At 46.4% G+C, this 21,112-nt stretch overlaps 1 protein-coding gene across 10 annotated transcripts in view; it reads left to right on the forward strand.

The window, feature by feature from the left end:
• Nucleotides 1-20,428, forward strand: part of LOC149372623 (uncharacterized) — a 517,038-nt gene extending 496,610 nt beyond the window's left edge. For 4 of the 10 annotated variants that reach the window (XM_089567161.1, XM_089567162.1, XM_089567165.1 and 1 more), the window contains one exon: nucleotides 17,061-20,428. In XM_089567161.1, the coding sequence (XP_089423287.1) occupies nucleotides 17,061-18,765 (1,705 nt within the window). In that variant the 3' untranslated portion in view covers nucleotides 18,766-20,428. The remainder of the gene's footprint in view (nucleotides 1-17,060) is intronic. The other 6 variants (XM_089567169.1, XM_089567170.1, XM_089567171.1 and 3 more) reach the window with 6 other exon arrangements.
• Nucleotides 20,429-21,112: the final 684 nt, after the last annotated feature.

Here is a 21,112-nt window from a genome sequence, read left to right on the forward strand (position 1 = left end):
TAGACTTACGAGGTTACGTCACTCTTCGTGGTTGACCGTCCACCTTGAGCTTTATTCGCATAAGGACGCTGTCCGTGGTTAAGTGACGCTAGTCTGGCTAGCTTGCGTCAACCATGGAGCCGCTTCTCGCTCGGCCTCAGCGCGGGGGCGGCGGAGCGGAGCTTGTCGTGACGTCATCATAAACGTCCGGAGGAGCGAAACTTGGTGCAGTAAAAGTAAACCCTCGAGCGCCCGTCGTCGGAGTCCAGCGCGTACTCAAACCGTCCGAAATAGCCAAGCGCGCGCAGCTTTCTAGCCCGCTGCGTTCTTACACGGTTCCCACCAGCCACAGTTGTCGGGTCGACGAGCAGGATGCCTCGCGAGGCCGAGAATAGACGCCGGACGGGAGAGGAGGGACCGAGCTGCCGCAGCGCACGGAAGGGAAAGGGATCGGGGGTGGGGCACAGCGAGAGGAAAGGAGGGCTGCCGCACGCGCGTAAAGAAAAAAAGAGAGGTGGAGAGGGGGTCCCGAGCCCTAATATGGCGCTGACTCCGAGAGGAGCTTTGTGGATCGCTAGCTGGTGCCGACGTCTTTTGGAAGAAAGAAGAGAAAAAAAAACGCCCTATTGCTTTCTTTTGTCTCTTGTTTCCTTCCTTCTTTCGCTTTCTTCTGCATTTTTCTTTCCTCCTTTCTTTAATTCTTTCCTTCGCTCTTTATTTTTTTGCCGCTCTGTACCTCTTTGGTGATTTGTTCATAATTTCTCCCTTTATTCGTTTTTCCCTTTGTCGGAGTGTTTTTTTACATACCCAAATTTTTTCTAGTATTTTCGTTTCAGTTTTCCATTTCATCCGTTTTTTTCCTTTCTTTGTTTTTATCTTGTTTTTTTTCTCTATCACTCCCTTCACTTTCTTTATTTGTTATCAAAATCATTAACAGGCGTAATGGGTCTGCTTGTCGCCAGTCCGTACTTACCTCCAAACGAATACGGAAGATATGATGTATGGTTTTTTTCTGACGAACAGGAAAAATATGAACGCACGCGACTTCGTAAACGTGGTTGCTTGTTCGAATACTGCTTATTCGCTGCGCGTGTTTTGCTTACATCGACGTACTGTGATGTACTCGAGTCCAAATTGTTCTCATGTATTTACTGTGTTTTCTTTTCTCGGCGCTTTATAATCATGAAAATTATGTTGTGGCAGCCATTCTGACGTGAAGAAACACAGTCCGCGGTTTGAGTTGATTGCTGACATGCTTTCACGCAATGCGGAGGTGCATTATGAAGTGCATGGGAAAAATGTCAGATGGTGAAGGAGATAGAATTTAGCTTCTGCGTGTCTTAGGATTTCTGTAGGAAACATCGAGCGAATAGCGTCAGCATTCGTGCAGTGCAAGTAATAATGGAAACATCTTTCAGAGACACACCCCCATAAGAGTGCCCACATCCACATTTATATCGCACTATAACTTTACTGAAGTTCTTATCGTTCAGATTCAAGAAACATGTCACTATCTAAATTGCAACAATTTTTCTCGAAATGGCGGCTTCTTGTAATATTACCAGAAAGACGAGAGCATAAAAAAGAAAGTTGAATGTAATTTACTGAAATTGTGGTTCTGTGTTATTCGAGTTACCCAATGGCGTGACCACGAGCAAAACGCTTTTCCCCAAGTTACAGTAAATAAATGTGTTTTTCGCCAAAAATACTTTCAGTTTATAATCAACGTACTTCGTCAAAAATTGGAGGGGGGAATTGAAACGGGGCAGGAGAAGTACTCCTTAGAAATAGTAATCGCAAGCATGCGATTCAAAAGTCGACGCAGCACAGCTCAGCAGCCTGTAAAATTTTCATTTTCCATTGCAGGGCATTGCGCTAAAGGTTCGGGCTCACAGAAGAATAATGTTTCCCATGCAACGTGCTTCGCAGTGCTGTCTACGAAAATTTTTTTGAGAGCACTCAACAAGTTCTCCAATACAAATTAAACGTGTATAAAACATGGCTTTCTAATTACATGTCGCCACCAGTGATAGAGTCTTTGAAAATTTTAGAGCTGATTTAAACGCTTTAACAGATAGCTGCGAAATGTCTTCACAAATGTCATAAAAAGCCTCATTTGTCCTAATCCTCATTCCGGATAGTATGTCTGGCAGTTACTTAGTGCAAAGTGCATTTTTTAAAACTATTTTACTAAGATATGCCAAACCATCGTTTAATATGGCCGTAAACACCGATAGAAAAACAGTCTAAATTCCGAGGTCACATTCCGAAAGCGTTCGGTGTGGAGACTTCACAAATAGGAAGAAAACTTCGTTAAGAGGAAAAATAGCGCCAACTTAAAGTACCATTAGCTGCTTCCAGTAAACTTTTCCACACTACAAACGACAACAATTTAGCGACGAAGAAGGTGGCCGCGTTTAAGTATGCAAGTGCTGCAAATGCAAAACGCAAAAAGTAACGCAATAACAAAAATAAAGAGCCTTTTAGGAATGTCATCAAAATTGGTACACCAAATCATGACGTGCTAAACGTGCCTCAGAGTCGGCGTAAATAATTCGATTCCTAAAAGGCACAAGTTGTAAATTGATTTGCTTATTACCAAGTCTGTCAGGAAAAAAAAACGGTTTGCCATGCTGTTTTGTTCTTCTCTTCATGGGGAGGGAAGCAGCTGCAAACGGCATAGTTAAGTTACTTCGCACACCAACGAAAGCCAGCGTATCCAGGAATCGTTTTCCAGTTTTGTAAATACCTTTATTTTACGAGCTGTCACTCACAGTATTGGAAGCTCGCCTATTTTTGCTCGCCCTTTACTGCGATCCCAATGAAATATGTTCCATCTGCAGATTATTCGATTCAGTCTACTTTTGCAACTAAATGAAAACAAAATTCATCAAATTTTAGTGCATCATTTGGTGTGCGCGTGCATATAATGAGCGCTTGGGGTCTAGAAACAGCAGTCTCAATAGTCTCAATGCTCACGGTGCCCTGAGTATTCCGAATCATCGCTTAAGTATCGTCAGGTTTAGCATTAATAGTAGCTACCTTGTTTGGCAGCCAACATTTAATCTAGCATTTTAGTACCCAACCAAACTTCTGTATTGCATAAATGCCTACGTTCCACAAATTCTATTGCCGCGAACTTAATGTCTTTTTTAGCAGGAAGCTCTCGAAGCCGAATACTGGCTTGCGGAATCTTTTTCACCAAGTATATAATATTTTTCTGTCTTCGCTGTCTTTCTAAAGCATTCATTCTTGGCGATAATACAATAAACGCTGTCGCTTTCTTCTACGGTAGTATTAATGCATAGTTTATGTACTTCCGAACTGCGTGCTTGCTGACATGTTAGTGGAGACGGGGCCAGTCAAGCTGCGCTTGACGCAGCTTTTATCCCGTCACCCTCACCACACCTCGTATATGCCCTGTACTTGTTGTGGGAAATAAACTGAAACTGAACTGAACTGACCAAGCGGCAGACTTTATCTAAAGCCATTGTGGCAAAATACGGATATCAGTTCCCGTTGACATTAGCTGCCTCATGTCGACTCCTTCTTTATCACTATATTTACCCTTTTCTCGCAATTGATTGGTGGTGCGTATTTATTTTTATTGGCTCTTTATGTGAAAAAAACCAGGGGACTGAACCAAGCATGCAGTCGAAGCAAATATGAAGTGCATGTAAAGCTCAAGCCCTCTGTGATGGTTACTAACGTTAAAGCACTGTGCCGCCGAGCGTTAAAGATGGTAACATTTTTTTAAAACCAAAGAAACTAGGAACTAAGGATAATCTAAGCGCAACCTCACAAGGCGCGCATCCGGAAGGTATCTTCTGAAATTAGTGAACTTGGAGCGATGAGGAGATAGTTCCTTCAGGTTTACGAACGAATCCCTTAAGGCAACATTTTTCTTTCACTCATATGTGACTTATCTGCTTAGCAAGACACTTTCTGAGCCCTTAAATCTGTTCTCTGTTGGTACCTAAGCTCAATCTCTCGGCTAATAAGTAATTGTTCGTTCGCATGTTATTGAAAGTGGGCTCTGGTGCACTACACACAAGTTAAAACAGAAATACGCTTTACAGGCAGGAACTATCAATCAAGCTGTAGCTGGAATTGATGACTCGGGTGCTTCGTCTAAGCGTTCGCCTTCGTTTTTCTCAGAAAATTGGGATGAGTAATGTTTTCGTGCGATCCTTCTAAGTCGTTTGCGCTTCGTCAGCGCCGGCAAGAATGACGAACCTCAGCTGCTGAAGGGCCTATTCTGGCAGCATCCTTTCCGCGAACGCCGCTCCGAGTTCTGCCGAAAACCACAGGAAATGATTTTCATACGTTCCATTAATAATCCTCCGCTTAAAAGCTGCTGTTCAACCGTGGAAAGCCTTGTGCGTGCTGAGCGGACAGTGAACTGCGCGACATGTGCGTGTGTGTGTGTGTGTTTTTTTTTATTTGTGATTTGTTGTTTTTAGTTTTCGAGCCCTGTACAATGCTTGCAGACTCTGTTGTATTTGTTATCCTTAATAATATGTGGTCTTTCATCTTTCCCCGCAAACACATATGAGTGTAATATAAAACAGGGAAAAGTAGCAGAACTTTTTTTAACTAACTGCCGATTAGCTTAATGCATTTGAGTTAGGTTTAAGTAGCTTATGCACGTTATCGAAAGGCCCCGTTCGGTCTCTGCACATAATCAGGAAATCAGTACTGGATTTTCGTTCAGCTGTATGCCTTGAGCTTGCATAATTTCATGGAACAAAGGAACGAGCATCTTTCACAAGTGGCGTTCTGGCTAACAGACTGCATGAATCCTCAACTTCCTTGTGTTTAGGTGCCACCTGGGCATACCAGGTGGCATTATTCACCCCCTCTCGAAATGAAAAGCTGAAAAACATTAGAGCGCTGCGAGCTAACTAGAGGGAGTAATAGAACAGAACAAACTCACAGCACCGTCGGGCAAAACTTTATAAGTGACATCCGCACATCTTTATAAAAACTTTATAAGTGACATATAAGAGCACATCCCTTTTTAGGGTACAAAATAGCAGTATAGGAGTTTCACCGACAAGCCTTGGCGACGGATAGGCGTCCACACCCACACTTGGTCATTGTGCTGGTACTAGACGTGTCGGTGTCCTTTCCTGCAGCGGCCTGCATCCGTACGCTGTTGCCGTTTAATGTACAGTCATTGTCAAAAGTATACAGTCCAAGGGGTCTGCTTCTGAGCCCTGCAGTGCGGCTCCTCTTGCATACTCAGGACCCTAATATCACGAAGGGGGGAGGAATTTAAGTCTTGAACCCTGCCAAGCTTAGGACTGTCAAATATGCTTAAGAGCACCGCTACATGCTGAGAAGCAAACTTCTTTGGCTGCATATTTTTGACAAAGACTGTACATATGGGTGAGTTGGCGGGCTTCGTCGGCGTGCTGGGCAAACCTCCTCGCCGTACGGCGGGAGCGCCTGGTGGACCATTGTGCACAGAAGCAAGGCATCGAACGTTGTTTGCATATAACACCCATAAACGAGGCGAAACGGTGTAAGGTGAGTGATTCCATGTAGGGCCGCGTTATATGCGAATGTTGTTTTCGTTAGTGTTTGTTGTTGTTTTGCATTGTCACACTTTTTACTGTATTGCCCCTCCTGCTAGGGCTAGTTTATTGGCCTGCAGTATCAATAAATAAATAAATAAATAAATAAATAAATAAATAAATAAATAAATAAATAAATAAATAAATAAATAAATAAATAAATAAATAAAAATGTCACGTGTGAGAGGATCTCATCCCAAGTCTTCTTCTGTACGTCTACGTAGATAGCGGTCATGTCCTCTGTGGTTTTGTTGAGGCGTACGGTGAGCCCATTTGACTGCATTTGGTAGGCAGTAGTCTTGTGATGGCTTGTGCCCAAATGAATCACCTTGTGCATGAGACTCGCTCTAAAAGCCATACCTCCATCAATAATTTCGTAGGACGGGGCGCGTGTCCTAAAACGATGCGGAGCATTTAAGACCATGTGCCGTGCAACACTGCCTTGGTTTCCGCATATTGTCTCAAATAGTCAGTTGCGACTATGATCCAATTATTGCCTGCCGAATATACAAAGAATGGGTCCACAAGTGCAATTGGTTGGAGCAACACCGCGGGCTAGAGGGGAGGTCACTTGTGGCGCTGGCACTCACGGCAACCTCTGACGTAGCGGTGGATGATGGTAAGAAGTTTTGGCCAATAATAGGCGTGGAGCGCTCGCGCTAGAGTACGTGTTAATCACGAATGACCAGATGTCAAGGCACGACTGGGAGTAGGCTCGGTCACCGTTGGTCGAGTTTTTCTTGTACAGGATCAGTTGCGCATACAAGAGGAGGAAAGATACTGAGAAAACTGTCGGGGTACGGTTTCAGCGTGGGCTTCCAGATGGCTAATGGCAGATAGCAAGTCCAAGTCAGCTCGCGGCCATGCCATTAAGGCAGAATCACTGATAACAAGAAGGAAACGACTGTCAACCTCCGCGCCGTCATCAGCTAGCTCGCTGGATGCGCGCGAGAACTAGCTGACGCCAGCCAGCTCTCGCTTTTTAAGCTTTATAAATTGTAAGCTTCACATCTTATATTTTGCATCTTATTGCTTCTATTGTTTGTAATATTAACTTTTTCCTGACGTGTGGAGTGTTTCAACTAATTTAATAACCCTTATTCGGTGGTACTTTTTTTAGTGTTCTGTATATTGACTTTTCTTGTTTGCCTTTCGTAATTTGTGCTGCCGCTGCTGCGAATCGGGTGCTGCGAGCCCATCAAGCTGTTCACGGGGAGCTTTTTCTTGCAGTTACGCTTTGCATGTAATGCACGAGGGGAGAGAATTGATTAATTTCCTCATATATTTACTTTAAGAGTGCCACTGGCGCGAGTGGCGCAATATCCTCGCTACCTCTGAGACGTGCCAATCGTATACGGCGGCCGATAAGGATAGGATTGAGTAAAACGAAAAATCGCAATGTCATGCTGGCCCTCGAGGCATCCATGACGTTTGCAGCCTACTAGTTCAATCATATGCTTTCTCAAAGACACCCTCTATAAAGCAGTTACCGTTGTTGCAATGGGCGGAAGGAAGGCAACTGAATAACCCTCAAAACTTTAATCACGGGATCAGAGACGAACAAGCTTCTTGCTTTCACACGTGGTTACCTTTCTCTGCTGTTATGACACGTGTAGATGGGAGCCAGTGAGCTTACCTATGGACGCTAAGTCGCGCTCGAAAGTGATCCTCGGAATCTCGGAAATGCAAGGCTTCAAGCTGTCGGCCGGCAATGAAGCTGACGTCGCGAAAATTGGCCGATGTCCCGCTCTGCTCGCGCACTCCAGCTCTAACTCCAAGATTGCTTCAAACCTGCTGCGAGAAATAAAAGACAGCGGGACACTTCCTCTTGCTGTCAAAACTGACTCCCCGGAAGTGTAGAGAGGAGAAATTTGAACCTGAGTATTCTCGCAGCCGGGTACAAATCTAGCAACCAGGAAAGACTGGTCGAAGTGCGTCTTGGCAAAGCAAAAGGCCTAGTTGCTTCACTGCGCATTTCAGTCGCACGTTATTCCAGAAATAAAATAATTATTTGGCACGGAAGGCGGAAGAGCTTACCTTCTAAGCTCTTCCGTCTTCCGCGCCAAATAATTGCTCTTATTTCTGGAATGCAAGCAGAATACAACATGGCGTGCACGAAAAGCCTGCGAACCCCCGTTGATTGCGACTACCGAATAGCCAATTACTCATTGCAAGTCAGCGTCGAAAGGTAATATTTTAGAGGTTCTGCATAAATTACATGCGGAACACCTGGTCAGAGCATCCGCCGCTATTTGTTATGCTTAACAGTGGGTGACATTGGACTGTAAAAACAAAAAAGAACAGTTGGCAATTGAATTCCTTTTTCGATCTAGCTCTGGACGTTTTTCATTTTTCAGCGCCATGCGTAGCGAATGCACCTTTAGTGTGTGCACCTATAAGTAACTGCTGTTTCGTCGAATGATCAAGTATCAACAGTTGTGCAATAAGCGGCAAGGGTGGCCCCTATAAGTATGCCTATTTCCCCAACGCTGTCGGTAGAACGACTTATCGTAGACTTTAAACGAAGAAATTAATTACCCGCAAATACGGTGTTGGTTCGGCCTAGTGTCCTAAGGTAGAAACGCGAGTCTGTGCTAGAGGCAGTGCTGGTGTGCTTGTTTCAAAAGCCGCGCCTCTAGGGCCTGTGACGTATAAGCAGTACTTGGTCACGTTACATACAGTCGGCTAGGCTGCCTGAAACTTTTGACGGAGGGCATGGCAGACGAATTAACTGCTCTTCTGATTGCGCATGCTACGTTCGCCACCTAAAATGCATCTAATTCTTTGCATTCGAAACACATACGGTGGACACCAAGCCTTTGAAGCTTCTGTAACTTGCAGTTCGTCTCTCATGCTTTCATTTTACTATGTAGGTGGTTCTCATGGCTGAAAATATTTTGCAAATCCCGATTATTGAAGCAAATTTTGAAAGATAGTCCCCAAAATAGCAGCTTGCTTCTGCCGCAGTTGTAGGTTACGCACAACACGTGTCTCTACGATTTCCAACTCAGGCCTATTTCTGCATTTTGCATCTCAAAAGTGTCGTGAATCATTTGATTGCGCAGATCATTATTACTCTCAGTGTAGAGAAAAATCGTGGTTTGAGCTAGTTGGTACATCTTCAAAATTTCACCAGCGCTGCGACTAGGAACAAGAACAAGAACAGAGAGAAGAACAAGCGCTTGTCCTTGTCCTACCTTCTCTGTTCTTGTTCCTAGTCGCAGCGCAGGTGAAATTTTGAAGTTCTCAGTGTAGAATGTTGCTTAAATGCAATCCTGCCATCCCTTGTGTGGTTTAGGCGGAAGCATTCTGCAGGAAACTGTTTCTGTGTTTCTCGAACTCAGTGGGCTTCAGCGAACTGTGAAGTTTGACTTATCCCGCCTGTATTCTCGCTTCCTCCGCTATTCACGCGCTCCGACCCTCTTTCTACAGGCTAAGCGATGTAGCCCGAGCTGTACGCAACTGCCATCCAGTCTACTCCTTCGTTTCTATTAAAGTAAAAGGATACCCTTCAAATACAGTGTTGCAGCTCTCTTCATTTTTTAACGAAAGACAAACTTGTTGAATTATTTCATTTGTAGGTATTACATGCCTTTCCCGCAGATCGCTTTGTTACCCCGGTGCAGGAACAGTTGTCTAATTGTTTACGATAAGTAAAGATGCACCATAATTCGTTTATTTGCATTGAGTGTCCATAGAAAACATAAAATAGGTGTTATACAGCGGATAAAACAAGGTTATTAAACATGCCATTTAAAAAATGTACCACAATAATTACTGCAAAAAAACTGATAGCCAACGCAATCACCATCATGCTTGCTATAGTTAGCCTAAGAAGAATGCACTTCGGTTATCCGTTAGCCGCTTGCGCGGAACAAACTACACCATGCGGCTAACATCCGACTGGTGCTAGTCAAAAGTTGGCTGCACTCCTCCGGCCGTTCGTGGCTGTTTTGCACGAGCGCAATAATGGCATTCTCTGACTTGATACCCTTGGCTACAAAGAATGCGCGGCGGTGCCAATGCGAAGACAGGACAAGGGTTTAATTTCGAATCTGGGTCAAAGCTCCAGACCTGTTGTTCGCCCCGCTGTTGTCTGTTCTCGAAATAAACTTGCCGGAGACCGCCTCGGGAGCGTGGTAATAGTAGCGGCGTCATCTTGTGGGAGACTGAGGAACTATTATGTGGAGGCTAGAGTGAATTCGTGCAGATGGCGCACACTAGGCAGTAATCGTTCTAGCCCGCCTATTTATGATTTTGGCTTCCGTTCTCCTGCGGCAATGGACAGGACAAACATAAAAGCATGCCAGTCCACTGCTAAGAACTTACTAGTGGACTTATACTTGCATAGAGACATAGCATGTACAGTTGAAATGTACATCACCCAGTATCAACAGCCTTGCCGGTGGGCCTTTAATGCGTGGTGGTTTTTTAATGCATCCAGGTCAAAATACGTGTTTATTTTCGCTGTCGTATTATGAGGGTGAAATATTTTGACCACTTTCATCTTCAAAGAAACAACGGGCTGTCATTGAGACCCTTATCCTGAAGACGACCGTACCAGCTTTTCTCGCAGTAAACTTTGGTATTGCCGATTATGCGCCAAACAAATATTTTTCTTATCGACACATTTGGAGATTTTACTCTTTCACAAGACTTGGCTAAGAGCGTATTGAAAATATTTCTCATGTTCCTTTCACATAGAAAATACAGGAGATCGATGTTGCGATAAGCATAACGAAAGGTTAAAAAGTATGCCAGAGAAATAACTCGGTATACTATGAATTGCTGCATAAGCTACTTGTCGTTAACAGAACCTAATAGATAATGTGTGCATTATCCATTGTTTATTCTCTCTATCTTTAAATTTCTAATCCCTCAAAATCAGCAATCCCAAATGACCTCAGGAGCTCAATAACTGAAATATATTTTCACCAATGACACTTAGCTCTCAAGTGCATACAGACAGCTATACTTCTTTGAGAGAGCGTCGGATCTTTGCAGCAAACACAAAAGTCTATTCTGCAGCACTTCTTATGGGCTTCGGAATATGTGTAACGCGCGACAAAGACGACAACAGACAGGCAGGACAACTGCATGAATTGTCTCTCCTGTATTTTGTCGTCTATTGTCTGCTGTCGTTCCTCGCATATGTTCTTAAATCAGATATATCAACCTGCGAGCTCAAAAGCAAGCGCTATTAAATTTCGTTTGGGCCATTGCGGTCACTTACGCAGAATGTGCTGAAAACATTCGACTGATAATCTTTTTCCTGGATGCAAACCAGCTTATCGCGTTGCGTTGTGTTTCTTTGCATTTTGAATTGCTCGGAACAAAGAATTAAATACAACCTTCGGTGACCTCCCTCCGAGCCTGACCTTGGTGTCACGTTCTATCGCCCAGGGGCCCCCTCATTCGCTCTTGAAATAGGGTGACGCGCGGAATGTTGTGGGCTGGGTAGGTTTCTGGGGCACTTCGCTGCACACTCATCCCTCCGCAGCTCTGACACCGGCGCGCGAGTCGCAACAGCCAAGCGTGCTGGGTCTCCCGGACCGACGCGCGATGCCTGGGAGGCCTGTGACCGCCCGGCGGTGAGGTGCTGTCAGCCGGAACGCATTCATTGGACGCCGTCCAAATCGCCGAGTCTTGAAACCTTCGCGAGCAGGAGAATGACAACGCATGTAACCTCAGAGCTTCTCCCTTTCCCTTAGCTTCTCAGCAGACGCTCTTTCGTTCATCCAGAGACCGTGTCGTCATTACACAGCAGTCATCTGCAGGCTCATGTTTTGAACCTAAAAAGGCGTCTTCTGATTCGTTGGGCGAGGGTACAATACATTCTTTCCGCTGAGAGAAGAATGGCAGTGAAGGCTCACGCCTTTGTTCTTAAACTCTACTTTGCGATTTCCCTACTTTTTGTTGACTCTGCTGGGACTTCGCCGAACATACGATGTTTCAACTGCAGCGGCAACATTTCATACTTGAAAACAAAAACTAATGTTCCTCGTGAAATGAGATTCGTGTGTCTCTTATTCTCTGCATACAGTTTACCTTGTTGTTAAAGAAATATGTCAGCCTCTGTAGAGGGGGGCACGGAGCAAAGAACTTATTCAATTTATTTTCAACTTTGCACGGTCTGCCACTTCACATTTACCACGCTGTTGATTTCTCGAGCAAGAACCGACAAGGAAAGAAGGGCGGATGGAGCTGAGAAAAGGTTGAAGGGGGAGGAGGAGGGCGGTGATGGACGACACAGTGTTGGTTCTTGAATGAATCCTTGCAACCCGCTGAAAGCTTGTGAAGTTTTTTCAGTGCTAACAAATTTGGCTCAGTGTGCCCCAGACGCAGTACATGGTAAAGTTGAGGACCAGGCCGCCCTATCGACTCCTCAAATTGTAAAATGCAACCTTCGTCAACTATAAACAGGCCGCGCGGCTTCCTCATTTCCAGGAGTAATCTTGTATACCATGGCATTGCAAAGTTCGGGAGGGCAAACACGCGAATTCTCTCGCACACAAGGTGAGGAAAATACCTTCCCTCACCTTTATCCCTCATCACGAGGTGGAGGAAAGCGATAGCGATGCAACAGCACCACAACGTTCTACAGAAGGAAATCCACTGTTCTGCATATTTTTTTTTTTTTTAATAAAGCTGCACTTCCAGCTTGACCACCAGCCTGGAAAATTTTTTCCATGTACCATTTGTAAAAAACGGACAACGTTGGCATGTTATTAAAAACCCATCTGGCTTTCAATCGTCCTCACAAATTCGTAATTTAGGATCCACACGTTCCTGCTTTAGTCCTCCGCCTTTCGATGCACCTGTTCTAAAGCGAAACAAACCGCCTATACTTCCCTTCATTTGGCCTCACGCGAAAATTTACTTAAATCTTCCCGTTATGGTGGCTAGGCGATCGGCTGTTGAGCCCTAGGCTATCGTTTGATCTCGGTCGCGGCTGTGGCATTTTTATGGGTCCTAGATGCAAAACGAGTGCCTAATAAAAATTTGGTGCATGTTTGCAGACAGCCTTGTGATTGACACTTATCCGCAGCTCTTCGTTATAACTCGCGCTTCGTAGCCCTTAGTTTTGCTTTCACTAGCAAAAATTTGTTAATTTAATATTAGTTAAAATTGCATACATAAAAGGCTAAAGTGTACGAGTGCATTGGCGTATTTGTAAAGGAAGAACTATCCCACGCGGAGCACGGTTGGTGAATGAACTCTCTTGGTTAAGAGCCGAGCATTACTGCGCCGGCTTACGGTACGCGCAGTGCGAAGCTGGCCAGTTCATATCAAGAAGCGGTCAGAGAGCATCTACATAAATAACCTCGCATTCCAGCTCGTCGCCCACTGACACAACGACGAGCAGCCCACATTAATGCCTGCGTGACGCGTGCTCACTCTCAGACAACATTTGTTTCTCTTAGTTTTCTCGGTTCTATTTCAGGATGCAGCAGCAGCCCATCTCGAAATGCATCGCGCTAAGCGGAATACGACACGGGGTCAGAGTCACGGCGCCGTCGCGTCTGCGAGTATGCCAGCCAGCGAGAGTGGTCCGGGAATCCACGCTGCTGGCATGGTCCCCCCGGCGGTTTAAAATCGTTCTCACGCACACACCGCCGCCCGCCCAACCACCTCTCACCGCGCGACCACTGCTGCCGCCGCACCAGACATTCGCTTCAAGAGCGGTCCGCTTTCTAAGTTTAACCAGGCGGCGCCGCCTCGTTTCCGTGGCTCCCTCCTCACTTTTTCCTTCCCTTTTCGTTTTTCTTTTCCTCAGGGGAGACTACTTTCTCGCACCTCCTTAAGGAGGTCCCGAACAGCGATGACGACGGCACTTAAGGAGACACACGCGTTACGAGAAAGTACTGATCGCCCAGTGTTAGGCGACCGAGAAGCCCGTGGCGAATTCCCGGGGTGACACGTCAGCGCCGACGCTAACAGCTCTGTCGAAGTCCTGTCGATGTTTTCTTTTCTCTCTCTCTCTCTTGGCGAAAACATTCTTTTTTTTTTCGTAAACAAAGCAATGTTGCTTTCACCCACCAGGTTTTGAATGGGAGTCTCAAGGGACAGCTTAAAGTCGTTGGGATTAGCATGCAAGGCCGTGAAAGGTGATGGACGCCAGGTCAAAGCATCCGTCGCAGTGACACACTCATATCTACGACACTGGCCTCCTCAACGAACGGTGACGTGTTCGGTGACATTGGCAACAATCGCCATATCTTACAGGAAAAATGCAAAGCTAACGCGCACTGGCATTTAGCTGCTCTTTAAAAGCACAAGGTCATCAAAATTAATATGTTGTTCTCCAATACTGTGTGACTCATATCTCACACACTTCCTTCGACGTGCAAAAACGTATAACCTAAAAGGCACTGCGCATCAGAAACTGAACACTGTTAGCTCATATCGGCATGCTTTTCAACTAAAAATAAAAAGAGCCTGCATAATATTCATTATGAAACTATGTATACACGGAACATCGTCAACCGATTTTTGTACTATCCGCGTCCAATCAAGCACGAATAAGACAACTGAAACGTGAGCAGCAAGTTACGATCTTTGGTGCGGAAGATTCGATACTATTGAAGCTTATGCTCACTCTGACAGCACGATCATCGCTCTGTAGAAGCCTTAATAAACTCTTCTGCTTGTGTTCCTTATCTCGCAGCTTTTTTTTTGTATTATTGTGCTCGTGTTTTAGTTGTACTTCTCGCGATTAATTTAACCCTGATGGTTGATCTTGTTTCGTTGACTTTTTCTTTTACACTGATCTTACTCAAAAGAGGTTACTGCCTGAAAGTGGTATCGCTTACTCCGATTGCCTTCTTGCTCAGAAAATAACAGAAACGGTGTCAGGAGCAACGGCTTGTTTACTGGACCCAATGCTTACTAGCCGGTGATGTTAATGGTGCAAAAATTTCGAGAATTTCACAAGGGTTGGCTTGATAACAGATAAGTGTCGCATACTAAACCAATTTTTAAGAGTCATCTTCTACAACCTGTCAAATAAGATATTAATAAATAAATTGCTACTGAAATGTGAAATACAAAATATGCGATAAGCAAGCCAGAGCATCAAGGTTTGAAAAGTAGGGCCGGTCAGACAAAGGAGGTTAACACCAGAATGGCTCATATTGTACAAAAAAAAAAACATAACACATCGCAAACATTAACCACACCTACACTGACGCAGACCTATTGACTATGAGACACGGAACCAATCATCGCCAACGTTCATAGCGATTTATTTTGATCGCACTTAGCCCTTGCTTAAAAAAAGAGGAAGTGGAAATGAGCTGGAAGTGTTGTGATTGCAATTAAGTGGTTCGTTCACCAAATTTCAACATCGGGACTGCAATTTGCCCTCACTGGCAAAGTTAGAGTGAGGCTTAACTTACGATATTTCATGAAATGTTACGCCAAGAAAGAAAGGAAGGGACTTTCACCGGCTCCCTTCGAGACGCGAGATGTGTTCTGGCTTACGAAGCGGTAACGCTACGTTAAGCATGTTAAGCTCTGCATTTATGAATTGTACAATGCTCGAGCTCTGCTACTTTCACGTGGATGGTCTTGGCGACAGGCACGGTCATACAGACGACGATCAGGTTGACGATAAATTCAAACGATTTATGGGGAAAACCTATGTCCCAAACAGAAAATAAGTAGGCGGAGGCAACAGCAGGAAGTGCACAGGATGGGTGTCAGGAACAGAATGCTCGTCACTCTCGTGACGAAGAACTTTCGAGGTAAGGCGCCTGAGACACCGACTTTTTTGAATATAACAACTATTTCTAGTCGGTATTACACTTCCAGAGAAGCTTGGTCGCGTCTCAAATTTAACTGATAGTGATAAGGGCGCGGGCAGGCGGCATTATGCAGAGAACGTTGAAAAGCAAATTCGGAAAAGCTTCATGGCATTGCCGCCCTCAGGAAAAAGAGTTGGCCCCAGGCTTGAACCAAAACAGAGGGAGCCAAAGTAAACACGGAAAGAGGAAACGTGCGTTAGAGCGCATAACAAGCCAGCACAAATGCACCCCTTCTGGGCGTGCGCGGACGCAATGGGTGGCTGTCGTTCTGTCGGTTATCACCTCGTATTCCAGTTCACAAATTCGTCGAAATAAGATCGTAAGAATTTTTCCTTAGTGTTCGTGGGTGAGCAGTCCTCGTCCACGCTCACACTTCGTCGCCTACCAGGCTTATATTCTGCGTTGGCTAAGGGTAGATTGTAATTCCCAGCACTGGTCCGTTGCTGACCTTCTATGCTCAAGTGGGAGATTTTGGCGCCTTATAGCAAAGAAAGGAGGGGCATAGGTATTCTCAAGCAATGACTTATTTCTAAATGTAAACACACCTAAGAAAGCACTCGAGAAACCCATGTCTATTCGAGTCAGAAGCACTGAAAATACAATAAGGCATCCCAGTTCTTGATTTTCAACGTCGGCACAGATGTAGAGCACGTCGGTAGTGGCTGGCCAACTTGTTGCGTCCTTCTCACAACCGATCATACACACCTCACATGCATCCGAAATATCTCCCTTGGAAAGAGCTGTCGCAAGGTGATGGGTACCACTCCGTAATTTTGTGCTCAATACCTGTCCGTTGCGGCTACGTATCGAGAAGCCTCCAGGCCGATAGCCTTCTCTTCTTCAGCGTCTGTGCTTATTCTTTCGTGGGGGGACGTGTGTCCTATTACCTATCGTTCGCTCCTTCAAGGACATGGCGCAGATGATTCGCATTTCGATGAGGGGTGATTTCGGAGTTACTATTTTTTAGAGTCATAGCTGCATGAAGTACTGACGGTGGCTTTATTGTGTGGCTTGAAGAATGGTTATTGCGGAATGTGGGGTAGTGAGCCGTGGTTCTGAACGAACTGTAAAGTTAATAACTCGTCGGCAGGAAATACAGCTCGAAATGGGTGGTTCGGCATCCATACTCGCTTTTTTTATTGTAAAGCATCCAGAAGGCGTTTTCTGCTGTATGCGTTTGCAAGCAGCTGCTATTAAGTGTAAATGTCATCATGCGTAGACAGCACCTACCAAATTTGCTGCAGTGTAGAATCAATAAATTATACTTGGCCTCCCAAGGTGTCAAAAAAGGCTTTGTTTCATTAAAGCAAATAGAGGAAACACAACGACCATGCTGTTGACTGTTCTAGTTCCGGGTACAAATACGTTTAGCCCAAGATAAGGCGGCGAACAGCTCGCGTTTGTTAACTTTGTGTAAGGAAATTCACTGATTTTATTAAATAAGACATGCTAGGTATTAACCATTCAGCATATTACCGTACGATAATCGAAACTCTCTTGTCACTGCGCATAACTTAAGCGGCCGCTGTGGAATCATATTTGAAATATTTGAACCCATATTACTCACTGCATTTCTCATCATTGCCTGAATGTCTACGTTTAGCTGCATTTGGCTGTGGTAGTAGCACTGTTTTGGTATTCTTACGCAATGTTCCTCTTCAACATGGTCATGACAGGCCTCCCTCGCTCCACCCAGCATGACCGTCGCCACAGAGTCCTTTGCTCTGTGTACGCGGACGACGTCGCCCTCTGGGTCCGAGCTCCGAGGAGGCAGATCACCTCCGCCAGACAGGCCCTCCAGCGTGCCCTCAACGGGGTGCAGCAGTTCCTGGCGACCAAGGGGCTGTCTCTCTCAGCCACGAAATCAGAGGCTTTGTTTTTTCATCCGAGGGGAGCACGAGCCACGGCTCGGATTGCTACCCTCAAGATTGACGCCACTAACCTCACAGGTGAAGCACCTTGGTCTCACCATCGACCACCGGCTCTCCTGGATTCCTGCTGACAAGGCCCTCCTGTCCCACACGGACCGTGTCGGCCGAGCAGTCCTTTCCATTCTCGCCCGAGGCAACGGCTGCACCCCCACCTGGGCCAACCGACTCTTCGAGGCAGCGGCGACATCAGCCATCCTTTACGCCCTCCCCTTAGTCACGCTCCGGAGCACCCGCCTTAATCGCATGGAACTTTCTCGCAGGAAATGGATCCGCCGTTTCCTGGGTGTTCCACTGCGATCGCAGGTCCCGGCCACGCTGGCAGAGGCGGGCGTCTACCCACTTAACCTCCTGCTCCTGCAGATGGGCCTGACCCACACGGACCGGCTCGCCCACGTTCGTGACGGCGGGGCCCTCCGTGCTCGCCTGCAGGCCAACGCCAACTCCAGGATGGGGAAGCTCCACACCCTCTACGTGGAGACACTTGGCCCTCCCCAGGGCCTCCCAGTTCTCCCCCCCCTCCCAACCCGACCTCCTCTGCAGGTCACTCTGGGCCTTGACGGAGTGACGAAGCGTCACTCCCCTGCCGCAGCACTCCGCCAGACCACTGCTGCCTTCCTGGAAGAGTGCAAACGTGCCACCCTCCTCTTCACCGATGGCTCGGTCCTGCCAGCCACAGGGCAGGCAGCGGCTGCTCTGGCACTGCCCCAACTGCAGCAGACCCAGTCCTGCAGACTCTACTTCCCGGGCAGCTCCACGGCAGCTGAGCTGGCGGGTCTCCACCTGGCAGCAGACTTCATCGGGTCCACCACACCACCTGGTCCCGCAGCGGTCTTGTGCGACTCCCGGCCCGCCCTCCAGCTCCTGAGCAGGCCCCACAACTCCCAGACCTCAACGAGTGCCCTGCGCGCCCATCTACACGCCCTAGAGGATGCTGGCTACCAGGTGTCCCTTCATTGGGTCCCTGGTCACACCGGCATCCAGGGCAACGAGGACGCTGACTCCCTAGCCAAGGCGGCCCACAACTATGGCTCGCCAGTGACCACCAAAGTGGGCCCGCACGACTTCGCCCGGCAGCTCCTCAGGCATGCGGTAAGGGAAAAACATCCTGACAGGCGCATCGCTGTGTGCAGGCCCTTCCACCGGCTCCCAGACAAGATCCCCCGCAGGGAGCATGCCCTCCTGCTGCGACTTCGGATCGGCTGTTCATGGACACCGACCCGAAAGTTTGTAGTTGGTATGGCCCCTTCCCCTGCCTGTCCATCGTGCGGGGATACAGGCACCCTGGGACATTTGTTGAGAGCATGCCCTACCTTTGATATTCCCCGTAGCCGTCTCATTTCAGGCTACTTTGCCCTCGGCCTGCCAGCAGACACGGAGGACCAGCTGCTGTTCCCGGCCCGGAACCACCTAGCCGCCTGCCGTATCCTGCTGGCCTACCTCAGGGAGACCGGCCTTGACACCGTCCTCTAGCCTCCCGGAGCCTAGACCAACAGCTCGAGGCCTGCGGCCACCTGGACCTGCAGCCCCTGGACCCTCCTAGACCTTTGGCTCCCACCTGCCACTTGGTCTAGGAGACTGCCTTCCCCCTGCCCGGTGCCTGCACACCCTCCCAGTGCATCGTGGCTCCTCCCCCCAGCCCGGTGCTTGCACACAACCCCAGTGCACCGAGTCTTCCCCCCAGCGAGCTGTTGAGGCGGCGGCGCGACTACAAGACCCCCTTCCCTGCGAGGGCATGGACCGCTCCCGTCGCGGCGACGACCACTCCCCCTCCGTTCCCCCTGCCTACATCCCATATCCCCTCTCCCTGGTCCCCAAGAGTGATGCCACCACCTGGCCAACATACGTCGGGACCAGTATCCCCCCCCCCAAGAATATCCCATAAGTCAATCAATCAATCAATTACGCAATAAAGAACATAAGCGCAAAATATCCAAAATCTCTATTTTCAATATGCAGTTTATAATGTGTTGCAAGTATAAATGAGTGCCGGGTTGAGTGAAGCATTTTACATTTTTTTTAATTCAACACAACTGAGAATCACCTAGTTTTTAATTATCGGCGACAGACTGCATCTATAGCAGTTTCTTAAAAGGGCACTGAAGTCTTACGGCTTTCAATCTGTCAAAAGCTATTGAGATGTGAATAACGGCGTTTAATCAAATGTATGCCGACTTTGAATGTTGTTTTATCGATGCCTTGAGATCCACATGAGCGTAAACGAAAAGTTCGTACTTTAGCGCCGATTCGGAGGAACATCAGAGCTGAAGTATCCTGGCGGCAGTCTCATCCGAAAGCTTCAACTTACCGTCATCAGATATTTCGCAGCCATCCTCGACTGCTTCAGATACATCGCCAAAGAGCAAACGCATATCTAAGCAAGGCCCTTTACTTCGCTCTGAGTGCGGCAGAGTATTCGCTAAAAAAGGAGACGAGGACAAAAGTTTGAAAAAGAACCTTATAATGAATTGTGGTAGTCGTTTCCTAAAAGGAAGAGAACCATTTGATTTGGCTGAGTCGTATTTTCTCACAAGAAAACGTACAATTTTCCACCATGGCTGCACATTGGCCTTCCTTGATCACGCTTATCGCCGGTCCTCCAGTTCTGCAGAATAATTTGGAGGGAAAAAATATACCTGTTTTCGACCAAATCCAGTAGCTGATTGGCCCAACAGAAACGACGAGTTTATGTTGGGGTATGTCGAATTCTTTCTAAACATGTTGACCTTTAGACATCAGTTATTTGTTTGGAAATGTCTATAACCATCCTCCGCTTGTTATAAAGAGGCAAAATCCTGTCCCTCTTCTCTCAGTTCCACAGCATAGCAGCGGGACTTAGAAGAAGCAGCTCTCATATTTACCCCTTGTCTCTCATTTGTTTTTTCTTCCTTTGTGTACACGTAGCTCTATTTTTTTTCTGTCATATTTACTTACATGTAACTACTACAACATGGTGTTTCAACAGAACTCTCTAAAATGCGCATCCCACCTACGAAAAATACATCTTGAAAGAACCATACATAATATTGCACTTACATGTATTTCCGCAAGTAAAACTGGGTACTCAGTGTGTTTGTATTGCTTCATGAAGAAAGTGCAAGTATTGTGGCAAATACTTTTGCAATAGCTGCATAAAGACTTTTTTCCGGAGTAAATGGCGTCACCTTTGTTGTCGTGCAATTTCGTGACCAGAAACTGTCGTATAATCTTGTGCCAAAAACAATGATACTGAGGTGAACCTGACACATTACGGACATATAGGACAGGAAATGAGCGCATCCCATCATGTGCCGTCTGTGTCTTTTCACCGGTCACTCTTAGCCGTGTAGTACAATATACGGTTCACTTCTGTCACGAGACAAAAGGCGGTTTTTCCTATAGGATTTTTTTTCCTCTTGGTTAGATATGATGGCGAGTTTGCAGTCAAGATACACCTTGCAAGCCTTGAACGGAAAGCTATCAAGTTCCCGAAGTCGGTTATTTGTACAAAACATTTACGTTGATTTTACGGGTTCAATACCCTGCACATCTGCGTTTCCTAAATGAAACTACTTCACTACATCAAATATGTATTTTTGCTTGGCCAAAAGCCTATGACGCTAAATTCATATATTTTACTATATATATGCAGCTGACCTAGTTGGGGGATGTATTGCGTCACTGAGCTTTGAACTCGCAAGTGCATTGCTTCCTCCTCACTTTTCTAACAGCGCATTTCACTTTCAAATTTCTAACTCCCTCTTTTATGCGGGCTTGTCACGGGAATTCCTTTTGTTCTGTCCTATTCTATTGATATCAGCCTCTCACGTGCTCGCCTATT

Source organism: Amblyomma mixtum, chromosome 1, assembly GCF_055824585.1.
Source record: "Amblyomma mixtum isolate Tamu chromosome 1, ASM5582458v1, whole genome shotgun sequence".
NCBI lineage: Eukaryota > Metazoa > Arthropoda > Arachnida > Ixodida > Ixodidae > Amblyomma > Amblyomma mixtum.